Source organism: Anolis carolinensis, chromosome 1 (assembly GCF_035594765.1).
Source record: "Anolis carolinensis isolate JA03-04 chromosome 1, rAnoCar3.1.pri, whole genome shotgun sequence".
NCBI lineage: Eukaryota > Metazoa > Chordata > Lepidosauria > Squamata > Dactyloidae > Anolis > Anolis carolinensis.
In genome coordinates this window covers 238,998,459-239,014,248 of record NC_085841.1, presented here as the reverse complement: position 1 = coordinate 239,014,248, position 15,790 = coordinate 238,998,459, and the positions used below count along the sequence as shown (strand labels likewise).

Here is a 15,790-nt window from a genome sequence, read left to right as displayed (position 1 = left end):
CAAAGCCTGGCTGTTTCCCAGGATGCCTGCCATAGATGTGGGTGAAACATCAGGAGAAAATGCTTCTAGAGCATGGCCATACAGCCAGAAAACTCACAGCAACCTATAAAGGCATTTTTCTTGGAAATAAAAAGAGGTATAGCATTTTCATTTCCTACATGGTTAAACCTGACCTTCTCACTGCCACCTTTGCCATCCTTGCTGGATTTTTTCCAAGTGACTGAAATGATTGAAAGCAGAGGAAGCCATGAAAGGCAACAAAAAGAAAGAGAGGGAAGGAGGAGCAGGAAGAGGAAAGCTTACATGGTGCACCAGGATGGGGTAATAGAAAGAAATATATGATGAAAGATGAAGGAGGAATGGCAAGGGTTTTTTTTTCACTCTTCTTCCCTACCCTCTTGCCCAGCCATATTTGCATTTTGTAGGCTTTCTGTTCACTTTTTGATCAGCTTAGTTGGCTGCAGTTTGAATTGTAATGGGGACTACCACTATGTTCTTTCCTCTTACAACACAAGAATTTTGCTAATACAGTACTAATCAGGTGGAGCATTTTATTTGCCCACTTATCACATCACAGTTATCTACATTTTCAAACCTACCTCTACTCATTTTGCAATTCTGAAATAATTATTCCAATAGTGAGAAGGATGGTTGAATCGTTGTTTTTGGAGACATGAGATATATTTGCTATTGTAGGAATCTCTTCAATGTTGCTAGGAACTTGAATTGACACTTTACTGTGACTGAATTAATGAACATTGTTTAACGGTCGGAATGCTAGATTGGAATTTAACTTGCAGCCTCCTACATCCTTTATTACTATCATGCCACCGAAGACACTTTAGGTTTCTTGGATCTTTCCTGTGTCTTTATTTTTAATCTCAGAGATTCCTTTTCATTGGATGGTTAGGTAGATGAGAAATGAAATCTTCACAAATTTATGCACCATTTCCCCAAGCAAAAATCATGAACAGAAAGAGGGAGGAATGAAATCATGGACAGAATATTTCACTTCAGTTCTGACAATGCAAACTCACAGTGGCCAGAATCCTCTACCAAGGTGTATGTTATTTAACACTACATATACTTAGCTATGAAGCAGAATCATTAAGAATTTTCTGTTAGTAAATTGTAAAAATATATAATGGCACACTAGCAAAAGTGTCCCAATGTCCATCAGGCTATATACTAATGGACATCGGTGGTTGGTGTCTCAATTCACAGTGGAATCAATGCCGTAAGGAACCAATAATCATCACTCCTCTTCTGAACCTGTCCCAATGTGCATCGGTCACAATGTGCTGGCTCCTCTATGTGCTAACATAATAGCAGCCCTTTGCTGAATACAGATATTATGGAATTGCCCAATTCTAATATGTGCAGTTGTAATTTCACATGTAAAGATGTAAGTCCTCAACAGGATTATGACATCAATTTTGTTTTTGGCTAATTTTCAGATGGTCTTTCATGGGATGAGGGTTGTGACAGGTATGGAAAGCAAAACCATTGCATTTTGGTGTGATTTTATGTGTCTTGGTGGGCACTGAATCAAAAACTGAGTAGAAAACTAGGGGTCACTTGGGAGACCTCTGGACCGAATGTAGCCATGGGGCTCCTTTTCCCTACCCCTGCAGAAGAGTTATGTTTGAAGTTTAGCAGAAGTTCCTGTTATCTATTACTGAATGCCTCCAAGTCTCAGGAAGTCAAATAAACATTGTTTTTAATTCAATTCTAAATTGCGGAAGCCATAGAATTGTCAGGTAAAATAAACACAGTCCTGGGATCAGCTAACTTTCTTCTTGAACACTAAGGTAAACTCAGAGGTCCTGATTCCTACTTATTACCAATGACACTCAGCTACAAGTTACCTTCCTCCAAATGCAATCAAAACCATATACTTGCTACCACCTTTCCTCTTACCTTGGACACTGAGCCTGGCTGAACTCATTAGACCTTCTGCGTAGACGGTTACTATGCCAGTGTCACTCAGTCGACACTGCTTTATGGTGAGTGTATGGCACAGTCCATTCTTAGTTATAGTCAGTCGTTCACTGGGCACCACATCCTGGCCATTCAGCTGCCACTGTAGGACCACATCATCTGGAGACACTACAGCCTTGAAGGTGGCATCATCCCCCTCCAGAACAGTTAAGTTGTGCAGCTCAGAAATAATCTCCACCAACCTGGGAACTGGGTGGAAACAAGCTGAGAGTTAGGCTTAGCTAGACCTGTTTTGGTAAACACTGACCACCCCTGAAGTCTGAGATCATGTCAATAATGGTACGCTAGGCTGAACCCTTTATAGCAGCTCTAGAGGACCTTCAGGCAGGAGCCCACGTGTTTGACTTGCCACATCCAGCACACTTCAGCTAACCCCAGATAACATGTTTCTAATCAGAAGACAGTGCTTCTAAATGAAGGAACACAGCAACCTAAGAAGTCACCTAAAATTCTAGTAAGTCATGTCTCAGATCTGACAGAGATTCCAGCACAGGAGCCTTTCTCAGTCCTGCTGTAGGTGTCGGGATTGCACCAGGGAACCCTTGGAGCCTTTTATCAGAGCTATGGCCTTTCCCTATAGGACTCACTCTGGACTGTAAGAATAGCCAAGGTGCGGTCGTCCTTGCTTTCACATGAGTATTCGCCAGCATCCTCTGGCCTCACATGGCTCAAGGTCAAAGAACGCTCCCGTCCCTCTGCTCGGATCTCCACATATTCATTGTTTTCCAGCTCCTTGCCATCTTTCTGCCACACAACATCACCCTTGGTTTTGCATAGCTCACACCAGAAGAGAACTGTCTCCCCTTGTAATGTTGACACATCTGAGAGGCCCCGAACAAACTTCACGGGCAACTCTGAAGAGAGAAAAGAACAGTGTAAATACAGTGAGTAGGTAGCAACAGTTTTCTAGAAATCTTCATGAAATCCTCATCAATAATAATAATAATAATAATAATAATAATAATAATAATAATAATAATAATAACAATAACTTTATTCTTATATCCTGACACCATCTCCCTGAAGGGACTTGGGGCAGCTTACAGATGGCACAAAGTGCCTAAAAACAACATAAAAATGAAGCCCAATATAAAATACAATAAAATGAAATGCATGCGCATATAAAAACATCAACTCAGACTCAATAAAACTAAAGTCATCAACCAGTGGCAGTAAGCTATGCCAGAATCCCAAGACCTACAGTTTGCTTTCTTCTTAAGTTGCCAGCAATCATGATAATAGGTACATGGTCAGGGGTTGGTGGAAAGGATTTGCTCAAAGCTCAGAAGCCAGAAAGAACTAAGACTTTTAATAAGGTGAAGAAGATGTCTGCACAAGTACTCCTGTCTGTCCCTCCTCAGGCTTGCTTTTACATACAAATTGCATTCAAAGTCCAACACTTCAGACCTACAAATACATGAGGAAATTAAATGAACATGTGCAAATTTGAATTGTTTATGCCAAATGCAGAATCCAAGCAGAGAAAATCAAACTCAAAATCTTGGCAACTGCTGAAACAGTCCAAACCAAAAATACCAATGGCTTCAGTAAGAAACAAAAAAATCTTAAGACAGTGACTTTAGATTTCATATACAAAGTATAGGCTCCTTTTAAAAGGAGAAATAAATAAAAACATCATAGGAAGCCTGCATATTTAAGGTTGCCTTATATCAAGTCAAATTCCTGGTCCATTCTTCCTAACAACCAGTTGTGCAAGAGGGCTTTCCAGATCCTGCAGCCTGGAATCCTTTTAACTCAGGATGCCAGAAGCTGAGCCTAGCAGCTACCACAAGAAAAGCAGGTGTTTTGCTTGGGAGCACACTGTTTCATCGCTCTTGACTCTTTTTGCAACAGCAGCTGAATGAACCGTGGCTTATTTAACATGATGTGAACCAGGAGCTTTGGTTCGTCTCTCCATTAACCAGCCAGAGTCATGAACCAAGTTTTGTTCTTATGACTGTGGCTCACTGGTGGAAGTGGGATGTTGCTCCCGCTTGCAACATAAACATTCAGGTAGCATGCACAAGTTGTAATATGCGAACCAAGTAATTGTACAGATGGGATAATTTTGACTAGTATTGCTTACCCCAGGTTGTGGCGTTATGGCAGAAGATTCTATACCTTCTACAAATTTCAATAGGGCAATGTCATTCTGTTTTGACTCCAGCGCCCATTCCTCAATGACCTACAAACACCAAATTCCATTTGATCTTGGAAGCTAAGTAGGACCTGCCCTGGTTAGTACTTGGATGACTGATCACCAATGAATACTAAATGCTCTAAGTTATAAATCAGAGGAAAGAACCAGAAAAAACCACCTGAGTATTCCTGGCCCAAGAAAACCCAATGAAATTCATGGAGTCACTATAAACTGAAATGCAACTTGACACATTGACAAACACAACCACCCCTATTTCCCTTTTGTTCAAGCCACCCCATAATCTACTGATATGCAACTCATCTCATATTGAATCACCTATGTGTTTCCGAGTACATACTTTTTATTGGGAAAAAAACCATACTTTTTACTGGTCCAACTAAAAAGCACAAACTAAATCATGCAAGCTTTCAAAGTTTTATTGGGAAAAGATGTTAAAAGTCAAACAAGAGAAGAAACATGATAATGTTAAACTCACATCGGTACTGTACTTTTCTTCTCCTGTACAATTTTAACATCCTGCTCTGAAGAAACCAGTGCATGATGTGTTTTGTGCTTTTTAGTTATTAAAGCCATTTTTAGTTAATAAAGCCATTGCTATTCTACAGGTTTTGGGTTTCATTGTACCATGGCTCCTCCTGCATATGTTACATCTTACCTTTGACACTTAGCTCAAAACACATCTGGTCATGAGCGGATTCACATATGTACTCGCCAGTATCAGCCTTGCTCACGTTGTTCAGCAGGAGACTGTGCACCCGTCCCTCTCTGCGGAGCTGGCAGTTCTCGCCTGCCACCAGGGAGCCCCACGGCCCCTTCCAGCTGACCACGGCTGACTCCTTGGAGACAATGGCCGAGAGCACCGCACTGCCCCCCTCCAGCACCAGCACTTTCTCAGGATGATCTGGTTTTGGCACAAACAGCACGGGAGCCTCTGGTGTGAGAAGGGAGAACAAGAGCAGCAGCAGCAAGGTGAATGTCACAATGTGGAAGAGATGTCATATTAAAATGATATATACATTTGATAAATGTAGATTTTATATGTGTGGGTATGAATTAACTGAATGAAGGGAATGAATGAATGAGAGCAATAATTTTGAAGGTTTTTTTGTGAGTGTGTCAGGAGCAACTTGAGTCGCTTCTGGAGTGAGAGAATTGGCCGTCTGCAAGGACGTTGCCCGGGATGCCCGGATGTTTTGATGTTTTTACCATCCTTGTGGGAAGCTTCTCTCATGTCCCCGCATGGAGTTGGAGCTGATAGAAGGAGCTCATCCGCACTCTCCCCGGGTGGGATTTGAACCTGGCAGCTTTCAGGTCAGCAACCCAACCTTCAAGTCACTTAGTCCACTACACCATTAAGGCCTGCAATGACTAAACCATTAACTAGCTGCCTGATGAATTGCAATTAAAGCCTGCTAATGAGAACTGAAATTTTGACCTGCCCTAGTAAACTGTGATAAGATCTGTGACAATGATAAGAGAAATATTTACATCTGTTTACATCTGTCAACATTTACTGACCAGAAACCAATATATGTTAAACAGGTTCCTTACATTTACCAACACCATTTAAAAAGAGTCAACATCTGCCAGGAACGGAAATGGAATCAACATGTTTCAGACTGAAAAAACATCTATCATTCATTTACAACTTTGGAACAACATCAGCAGAATATTTCTATAAAAGACTCAAGTAAAGTAATTCTCAAGTGTGACAAACAACGGTGCTGTTCATCCACCATGCTCTACTGAAAGAGATGGTTTACCTTGGAGCATCGGATCTGCTATGGGAAAGCAGGATTCTGGACACTTACCTCCTTTTCTCAAGGGAAGAGAAAGGAGTGCAATTTTGGAGTCATGGTGCATTTGCAGGGAGTCAGTTTCTGCTGTAGAGATTTGATCTTTGGTGTTGTTCTTAGGGAAAGAGGATGTATTTTGGCGTTTTGGAACTGTGTGTTGGCAGGCTGCAGGGAAAGCAGGGTCTGGCCTAAGCAGGTGCTTCTCCGGGAGATGACAAAAGGAGAAATGGTGATGTATGCATGAGGATGAATGAATGTGTATGTGTAATGTGGATGCTGAGTAAAAATGTAATTCCCCTCTCTTTGTTTGTTAGGCAATGTAACTAGGTTGTTTGTGAATTCAACGTAGTTACAAAGAATCTGTATGTCTAATGCCGTTCTTTGTGTAAAAGTGTAAAAGTTCGGATACCCTTTCTCTTACTGGAAAATTGTAATAAAAAGAGCCTATGCTTTAAAGTTATTGAAAAACTATTCATAACAGAGAAGGCAGGACAGGCTCAGGTGGATCTCTTATCTTCACTCTTAAATCTCATCTATTGGAACTATGAACCCTCCTGTAGCTCCATCTCCCCAGTTCTTATTTTAATTTCACCAGTACAGTCTCTTATAATTGGAACATTATAACTGGAACACGCCAGCTCTTGACATTTTGATTCCTTCTCCTCCCACAGCATTTGAGTGGATTCCCCTTAGAACAGCTTCAGGGACAGACAGTTCATAGGCTGCAGACACAGCCAGACCATAATTCTTGACACTGTGTGATACTTCTCCTTCCCCAGCAGCTTTCCGCAGGACCCTTCCTCTCTCCTGTGAGTACCTCAGCTACTGCTTTCACTTTCACAAATACTGAACAGTATCACATTGCAGTGCCTGTAGCCCTTCAGCAAAGTGATAGGAAAAGGAGTTTGGGGCTGGAGGTTCCTCCACAATCTCATTGGAGCTAGGAATGGGTTTTTTGTTGGGTCTCATCTTACCTCGCACATACATTGTGAAATGTATTTCATCATCTCCGGTATCGCAGCTAAAGATGCCGCTGTCACCTGGCTCAGCTTGCCTGATGGTGAGGCTACGTGTTAGTCCGTCATTGCTCACAACCACACGTGGCCCGGGGTAAAGTGGCCGCATATTCTTCAGCCACTGGACAGAAGCCTTCTCTTGGGAAAGACGAGCAACCAGGGTGACATTCTCCCCTTCCTGAACTTCCACAGGCAGCTGGGCATCCGTCTTATTCATAATGCTAACAGGGGGTGCTAGAAGAAAAAAAAGGCCTTCCTATAAGAAAGGCTGGGTACATTTTGCTACAGAGTCAGCTCAACGATGGGACAGGGTGAAACATGCATCAGATTTAGGACCATCACTAAAAGGCAGAAAATCATCCATTTTAAACAAGCTGTGAAAAGAAATATTTAAACTGCAGCCCCAAGAGAGATGTTGTTTTTTTGATATCTTGTGATACTATTTCAGTCCCCAATGAAGATAGCCTAGCACAAATTCAGCATTTCTAAAAAGAAATGCATGAGACTTAATAATAATAATAATAATAATAATAATAATAATAATAATAATACTTTATTTTTCTATCCTGCCACCATCTCCCCGAAGGGACTCGAGGCGGCTAACATGGGGCCAAGCCCAAAACAGAAACAAAATATAACAAATTAAAACCAATATCGATAACTGAGAAACAACGATACAACAATGATACAGGCAGTCCCCAAGGTAGAAACTTCCATTATTTTATTTTATTTTATTTTTCATTGTTAGTCTTATTTTGTTGGTTGCTGTTTTGTTTATTAAGTTACAGTTAGGTTGTTTATATTGTCTAATGTGCTTTGTCTTGATGTCTACTGTGTTGTATACTTTTCTTTGGGCATTGAATGGTTGCCATATGCTTGGAAACCACCCTGAGTCCCTTTGGGGAGATAAGATAGTATATAAATTATTATTATCATCATCATCATCATCATCATCATCTTACAAATGACTCATAGTCAAGAACCGGGTGAAACAACAGGAAGCGACAGGAATCTTCCCTAGGATGATAAATTCACTCTTGGAAGAGTTATCATGGGGAAAAGGTGTCTCCACTGAAGAAGAAGAAGAAGAAGAAGAAGAAGAAGAAGAAGAAGAAGAAGAAGAAGAAGAAGAAGAAGAAGAAGAAGAACAACAACAACAACAACAACAACAACAACAACAACAACAACAACAACTTTATTCTTGTATCCCACCTCCATCTCCCCGAAGGGACTCAGGGCAACTTACATAAGAAAAACAGTCCATAAATTTAAAACACAATATAATAACATAGTTATAAAACAACATAACATGACAATTATTAAAACCAAGACATCAACTGCTATGTACAGAGGGTGTTTAGTGTAAACTCTGAGTAAAGTCTGTGAGTAAAATAGAGACGAGCGGGGAAGGACAAGGAACCGATCACGTTGAACACTAACCTATAAAATAGGGGGCAATATTAAAGTGCAGCACCATTTGAAAACAAGATACATGGCTGGTGGTCTCTTCACTCAAAAGCTTTATCACTAATCCTTGTTTCCACAATAAGCCAATTTTTTCAAAATCCAATTGTCACAGGGACAGAAAGTGAGGTGAAATTTTCTCAACAGGGGCACAGATAGCAAAACAAACACCACAAAGGTGTTAACTCTTCCCTACGCGATCCAAAGCTAAATATGTATATATATTTGACTTTAAAAATGCACCTGTTCCAACTTACAGATGATTTCAACTTAACAACAAGCCTTCAAAACATATCTTGTTTGTAACTTGGGGACTGCCTGTATTCATTATTAACATTTTGTATGCAGAGCAAATCCCAAGACAAAGAAACTCTCAAATTATTATTATTTATTAATAATGATTATTAACAACATTATGCAATTTCCAATCTGGATTTTCTAACACAGGAAGCAAATGTACATTTAAGAGGGAAATTTTATGTGTACAGAACAGAATTTCATTTTTCAAAATAAATAAATGAACCCACTTCTTGTCTCCTGTGTTAGGAAAGTCAGACTTGCAAATATTAGGGCCAACTTTCCACACCTTTCTGCCCCACATACAAGCCCATCAGCATGGTAACTTGCCATGTTTATTTGTAAGGATGGGAGTTGAAATGTAACATTTCTAGAAGAAAGTAAGTTGGGAAAGGATGGCATATAGACAATGACACTGAGAACAGAAAGCCAGAAAGTTGACCGATTTTGTGCTCATTGATAAGTCTCCATTTCTGTTCCCGACTTTTCTTCATGATTTTCAGAAAGCAAATAAGATATTCAGAGCTTACGTATGTAAGTTAATTTATGTAATGAACACAGATTGCAAAATCCCACCACTTTTGTTGGGAATTTGGATAAAGCTGATGACTCCCAATGTTGTAAGTGACTGAGAAAGCAGACTTAACTCCTCCAAAAGGCAGTGCTATAAGGATCGTAGCCAAGTGTTGGCCTCAAGAGGGAATTTGCAACCAGTGTAGGAATGTTTCCAGCTGTCCCAGTGCCCTGCGTTCACCCTTTGGGCACCTCCTCTCCTCCCTAAAACACACTGCATTCAGCCACAGCTGCTGGAAAGGGGCCGGCTCCTGCCTGCTGGCATCTCACTTTGTTGCCAAAGCCTGCTGAGATATGCCTCTCCTTTAAGGCACCTGTCCCTGGTAGGAGCTAGCCCTGCCAACTCTCTCCTTCACACTTTAAATAAAAACTCTAGTCAATAAGACGTTCCATGTTTTCAATGAGGGCAGCGATTGTTGGCAGGAAGGTGCAGAAGCAGTGGCGCCTGGGAGTCTGCCAAAGTTAAATTTAACCCTCTCACAGCAGAACAGAGAGAGAAAAGCTGCTTGCTTCCTTAGTTTTTTTTTCCCGTCTTGCCAAATTCCCAAAGGTCTGAATATGGGAACAAAGCTACAATTTCTGGTATTAAACTCCCAAATACTGCCCAAGAGTGCTGAGCCCTCAATTATTGAGACATGGGTTGTGGGAAAAGCAAAATGAGGGAATAACCCTCAAAATAAAAATTCTTTCTGCCAATGAAATGTTCCTTTACTCCCCAAATTTCGAGCCTTACAAAAGTAAGACATTGAAAGTCATTCACATCGCACACTGAAGTTTTACGGTACTACAATGCTAGAAATTTGAGAGAGAAGGAAAATATCGGGGGGAGGGGATGTGTTTTTATTTAGGAGGTCAATGTCCTCATTTTGCTCACCTTCATCATAGCTACACCCCTGAAATGAACACATGGCCTTCATGTGCTACTTCTTGCCAGCTTATCTGCTATGATGTTTTGGTAAGAAGAACATTTGATACAGTGGTTCTCAACCTGTGGGTCCCCAGGTGTTTTGGCCTACAACTCCCAGAAATCCCAGTTTACCAGCTGTCAGGATTTCTGAGAGTTGAAGGCCAAAACATCTGGAGACCCACGGGTTGAGAAACATTGATTTAACATCATGTAAGATTTAGGTAATGCTTTAATATGATTCCTAATAATTTAGGTAATGCTTCAAAGTGATTCCCAATAACAACTTAAAGCTTTAGGATGGCCATTTTTGCTTTGCAAAAGTTGAGTGGTAGTGGCTTTCCTAAAAAAAAGAATTCTTGAGTTTATATTTGAGAAGACTGAAGTCCAATCAGAAATTATAGCATGCATCCTTCGAGAGGATACCCAGGAGGATAAAACAGAAGAAATAAAAAAAGAAATGGGTGAACTTATATGGAATGGATAGAAAGTGATAAAGCCAATATAGATATTGTACAAAGAGTAAGAAAATTGTGTTCATGGTTAAAGACAAAGATATAGAGGAAAATGTGGTAGGGGGATTGGGGTCGGGGGTGCGGGGGGAGAGGGAACAATGTGAAAAGAAGAATAACTTTGTAAAAGAGATGAATAGATAATATAGAAATACTCCATTATTTACAATGTTTAAATTGTAAAGTTTAAATTGGGAGCCTCCGGTGGCGCAGTGTGTTAAAGGTCGCAGGTTTGAATCCAGGGAGCGGAGTAAGTGCCTGCTGTTAGCCCCAGCTTCTGCCAACCTAGCAGTTCAAAAATATGCAAATGTGAGTAGATCAATAGGTACAGCTCCAGCGGGAAGGTAATGGCACTCCATGCAGTCATGCTGGCCACATGGCCTTGGAGGTGTCTACGGACAATGCTGGCTCTTCAGCTTAGAAATGGAGTTGAGCACCAACCCTCAAAGTTGGACATGACTGGACTTAACGTCAGCGAAAACTTTTACCTTTACCTTAAATGCAATAGCTGTCTATTACCTATTTTAATGCCCATATATTAAAATATATTTGAGAAGATTGTTGGACAGGGGATCATTCTCTTTCCTCCTTTAGCAATTATGCTACACCAGCTCTTGAGGATTCAAGAATAGGGTCAGCAGCATTTTTGCACCTTCCATCTCTATGAGTCTCCTACTTCCAACCCCAGTCCTAGATTGCTTATTTGTATTCTGGGTAATCTCACCTGCCACTTCTACTGTGGTCACCATCCGGTCTGTCCCTACATCACACACATAGGAGCCCGAATCCCCTGGTTTAGCTCCAAGAATAGTGAGTTGCCGATGATTTCCATGGGCTTCAATGCGAATACGCTTGCTGGATATTAACTCTTCATCATCCCGTAACCAGCGCACAACAGCATTGGGTGAAGATACCTTGCAAACCAATACTAGGGCTTCTCCTGCTGCTAAAGAGTGATGTTCTGGCACCTCTGTGTTTCCTACAATGGAGATCGGAGGCTCTTAAGAAACAAAGACAAGAGAAAAGACAGTTAGAGATGTCAGAACACAGAAAAGAGATATGGAATATTTCCTGGAGAAATGCAAACATTCATATTATCAGTCAGGTAACCACAAAAGTTCCCAAACACAGTTGTCAACAGGCATAAGGAAGGCAAGGCCAAAGAGTGGGGTCATGGAGCTACAAGGCACAAAAGGGGAATGGGGGTGGAAGGAGGCAGCATTGCTTTCTTCTGACCCAACAAAGGAAACTGCAGCAAGTGTTGCACCTGTTCCACTTCTACTCTTATTATGAGATCCAGTCCTGAAAACTCTGGTAGCATCACATTCACATGGATCTCATCTCAGAAGAAAAGTAAGTTTTCTGCAAAGGACAGATATTTTATTTATTCTAGAGTCCCAGACTTAGGCCAGTGAATTTCAGATTTATCAGTGCCACTCAAAGTTCGGAGGATTCTCTCATACTTCCCACAGAGTTACTTGGACCTCTTTCCTCAAAAGCTAGGTATTGCAGACTACAGTTGAAAAAAAAAACTTATTTTGCACCACGACACCCAAGTTTCCTAGTCAGTATGGCCAGGGAGATTTGGTGAACTGTAATTTCAAAAGTAGCTTTTTCAAGCTCTATTCCAGACCCCACAGTACGAATTTGACTCTTGTATTTCTGTCACACCTACTTTCTACTTGATTTCTTAATTCCATATGAACCGGTCAACCCTCACCACTAAAACACGAAGAAAGGCCAATTGAATCAGCACAAACGCTTGCATAGTGTTCATTCTGTTTCTTAAATGCCAAATCGAGCACTCATGAGAAGATCACAGTCAGATCATGAGGACAGCAGCACCTTCCTTCTTTTGTTTACTTTTGTTGTTGTTTCCTTTTGCTATTTCATTAGTTTGATTTTGTATTTTTTATTTATGAATGTGTTTGGCATTAAATGTTTGCCGTTTTTTGTTGAAATCCACCCAGAGTCCTCTTGGAGAGAGAGGGCGGAATATAAATAGTATTATTATTATTATCACCATCATCAAGCATCAGTATGAAGAGACATACTGTTGCCAATACTTACATATGACAATGAGGAGTAGGAGCCATTGATAGTGTTATTGTCCACAAACACTGGTTGCAAATACGGTATTATTTCCTTTCTTTGCATCCATCAGAAGTGAAGAAATTCTTTTAAATATACTGGTGTGCATTTGCAGTGAAGTTGAATAATTTAATTTATAGTGAACTTGAGCTATTTAATGTATCCCATGATTTAAGTACGGTAAGTAGGACAGGTTGCATTAATGTAAGTTTCAGAATTCTGGCTTTCCAATAATCATATTTTGATTGCTACTGGAATTTTTTAATGTTATCCAACACAATTGGTTATAAATGTCAGTGATGCATATAAACATCAAAGGAAATAAGTGTAACTCAAGCTGTCACAATTGATGTCAGAAAAAACATTTTCTTTCAAAATCTAAGCACTAGTTCCTACATCATGATTACTTCAGAGGATTAATGCTATGTTTTACCAGTGATATTTCAGACAGATGGTGGAGATGCAACACTTTAAAGCCTTATTACCTGCAAGTTGGTGCAGGGAGCAGAAGCTAAATCATATGGGCATAAAGTAATTGAGGGCACAGGATATGGATGTTACTATTTATCTTTCTTTTCATAACACTATGTAACATGATTTTTGTTCCTGGGTTATAAATGTAATTTCCTAATTGGTTCTATCATAAAAACATGGAAGAGGTTTATTAAACAGGACATCCTGCAGCACATTTTGCTATAGTTTTTAATTAATATGTCATTGATTCTCAACCAATTCAACAAAGTTTGTGGCAGCTACAAAAACGAAGTTTCTGGAATATAACAACTACTTTCAAAATAAGCACCACACAATTAAACTGGAATAACATTTTCAAACCAAGAATAGATTTTTTTCAAATTTTGTTACGTAGTGTAATCCCTCCAAGATTCAGCCAAGAAATCAAGAAATAGTGGCAGCACAAGAAAGTATAGCTAGAACTGCCGTTGCCAAAATGGGAAACAAAGGTATTGTCTCTGAATAAGATGACCTTTTACAAATATATGTGAAAGTATGCATTTCCATCAAATCAATTTTCCCATGTACGAGGGCTGAATGAAAAGTAATGCCTCCACCTTCGTAACTCCTCAACAGATGGCAGTACTGGTATGCGGCAGGTACTGGCTTATTCAGTAGACTCTCCTCTACAGTTCCATCTGGTGAGAAGCCTTAGCATTTAATGGTTGTGTTGTTAAAGGGCGAATCCTGCACAGACGGTCAATGCGACTTAAGCAACATGCAGTCACTGAATTCTTGACAGCAGAAGGTGTCACCCCAAAGGTGATTCATCAGAGAATGCAAGCTGTTTATGCTGATTGTGTTGATGTGAGTACTGTGTGTTGTTGGGCAAGTAAGTTTAAAGATGTTGAGGTGGGAACATCTGACTTGCGTGACAAACAAAGAGTTGGACGTCCTATGACAATAACCACCAGTTTCAAAAGCAAAAGGTTGACAGATTGATTCAGGACGATCGCCGTATCACTTAGAGAGAAATTTCAAGCATAATCGGCATTTAACAAGAACATGAGGGTCACATTATTGCTTTGCTTGGCTATCGGAAGATCTATGCACGATGGGCACTGTGAGATGCTGGTTGCGGAAACAGAGTGTCAACTTCTTCTGTGACGGCTTCAGAAAACTTGTTCATCGTTGACAGAAATGTATCCAATTGTTTGGTGATAATGTGGAAAAGTGAATAGTGGTAGTTAAAGAGCACGTTCTAAGGATTATTTCTGCGTTTGATTTATTAAAATATTCCCATCCAAACTCAAGTAACGAAGGTGCAGGCATTACTTTTCATTCAATCCTCGTATGTTGGAACATGGTGCTTTTTCAATGTCATAGATTGCATGTTTACATAACAAAAATTGGTTTTTTTAAGGAAGAGAGAGCATTGTGTCTGGGTGGCTCTTCCTCCCTCTCTTTCTCATCACATGCAAGTCTTACCCTCCACCGTCACATAGAAGATGAGGTTGTCATCACCGCTGTCACACAGATACTCCCCTGCATCACCACGTTTTACTCCCAGAATCACCAACGTATGACACGTTCCATCCTGCTCCAGCCGCACACGCTCTGTGTCTTGCAGCTTCTCTCCGTCCTTGTACCACTTCACCTCTCCTTTAGGGCAAGACAGCATCACGGACAGCGTAAGGTCCTCTGAAGCCAGGCAGCGGTAGTGTGTTTGCAGCTCATCACGCCTTACAATCCGTACTGGAGGGTCTGCCGGCACAAAAAGAGTTTCAGTTAACTTTCAGCTGCTGCTGTTCTCTCTGTCAAATGTGTTTGTGACAATATTAATATACATAATCAATTGAAATCCTTAACATGGCTATCCTAACACCACTTCCCTAGCATCCTTTCTCAGTTTACATACAATGTAAGTGCTTCATGGTTTGAGTAAGGGTCAAGTGAGGACCAAATGATGAGGATCCCCTTGATTTTGGGGTGAGGTCTTCCTTTCATTCAATCCACAAGCCACCACTGGCATAAAGGGGAATTGGAATAAACTGAATAAGATCTGGGCACTTAAGACTCCATAGCATGTAAAGGTAAAAGCATGAATCAGTCCTATATAATTTAAAGAGTTCCCTCAGGAGTTCAGGGTATATACAACAATTGATGTGGGTTCTATGGATAACTTTTGCAGATGCTAGGATCAATCTTAATGCCCCCAGAAGACATTATAGGAAGTTGCTCACGACAGTTAAGTGAACACCTAAAATATTGGATCAGTGAGAAATATAGCAATGATGATTCTGGTGTTTTTTTTTTTAATTAAAAAAGATAATCATACTACAGTTGGCCTTCTACATTTTCAGGTTTTACTTTTGTGCATTTCATTAATATGTTCTTTCAAAGAATCTCTAAGTCCTCCAAGATGACTCTATGGTCAACATTCACCAGAAACTGACCACAGAATTGCACTGAAGGATCTATAGATTCTTAGACGGAACTCTTCTTTGGGCACTTGTAAATCC

The 15,790-nt window shown here is 40.4% G+C and overlaps 1 protein-coding gene across 3 annotated transcripts in view; it reads right to left on the bottom strand.

The window, feature by feature from the left end:
* obsl1 (obscurin like cytoskeletal adaptor 1) overlaps positions 1-15,790 on the bottom strand; it is a 75,195-nt gene that overhangs the window by 9,141 nt on the left and 50,264 nt on the right. For 2 of the 3 annotated variants that reach the window (XM_008111858.3, XM_062967235.1), the window contains 6 exons: positions 14,757-15,032; positions 11,449-11,724; positions 6,933-7,208; positions 4,818-5,093; positions 2,589-2,855; positions 1,921-2,190 (listed from right to left, as the gene is read on the bottom strand). In XM_008111858.3, the coding sequence (XP_008110065.2) occupies positions 1,921-2,190; positions 2,589-2,855; positions 4,818-5,093; positions 6,933-7,208; positions 11,449-11,724; positions 14,757-15,032 (1,641 nt within the window). The remainder of the gene's footprint in view (positions 1-1,920; positions 2,191-2,588; positions 2,856-4,817; positions 5,094-6,932; positions 7,209-11,448; positions 11,725-14,756; positions 15,033-15,790) is intronic. The other variant, XM_062967236.1, reaches the window with a different exon arrangement.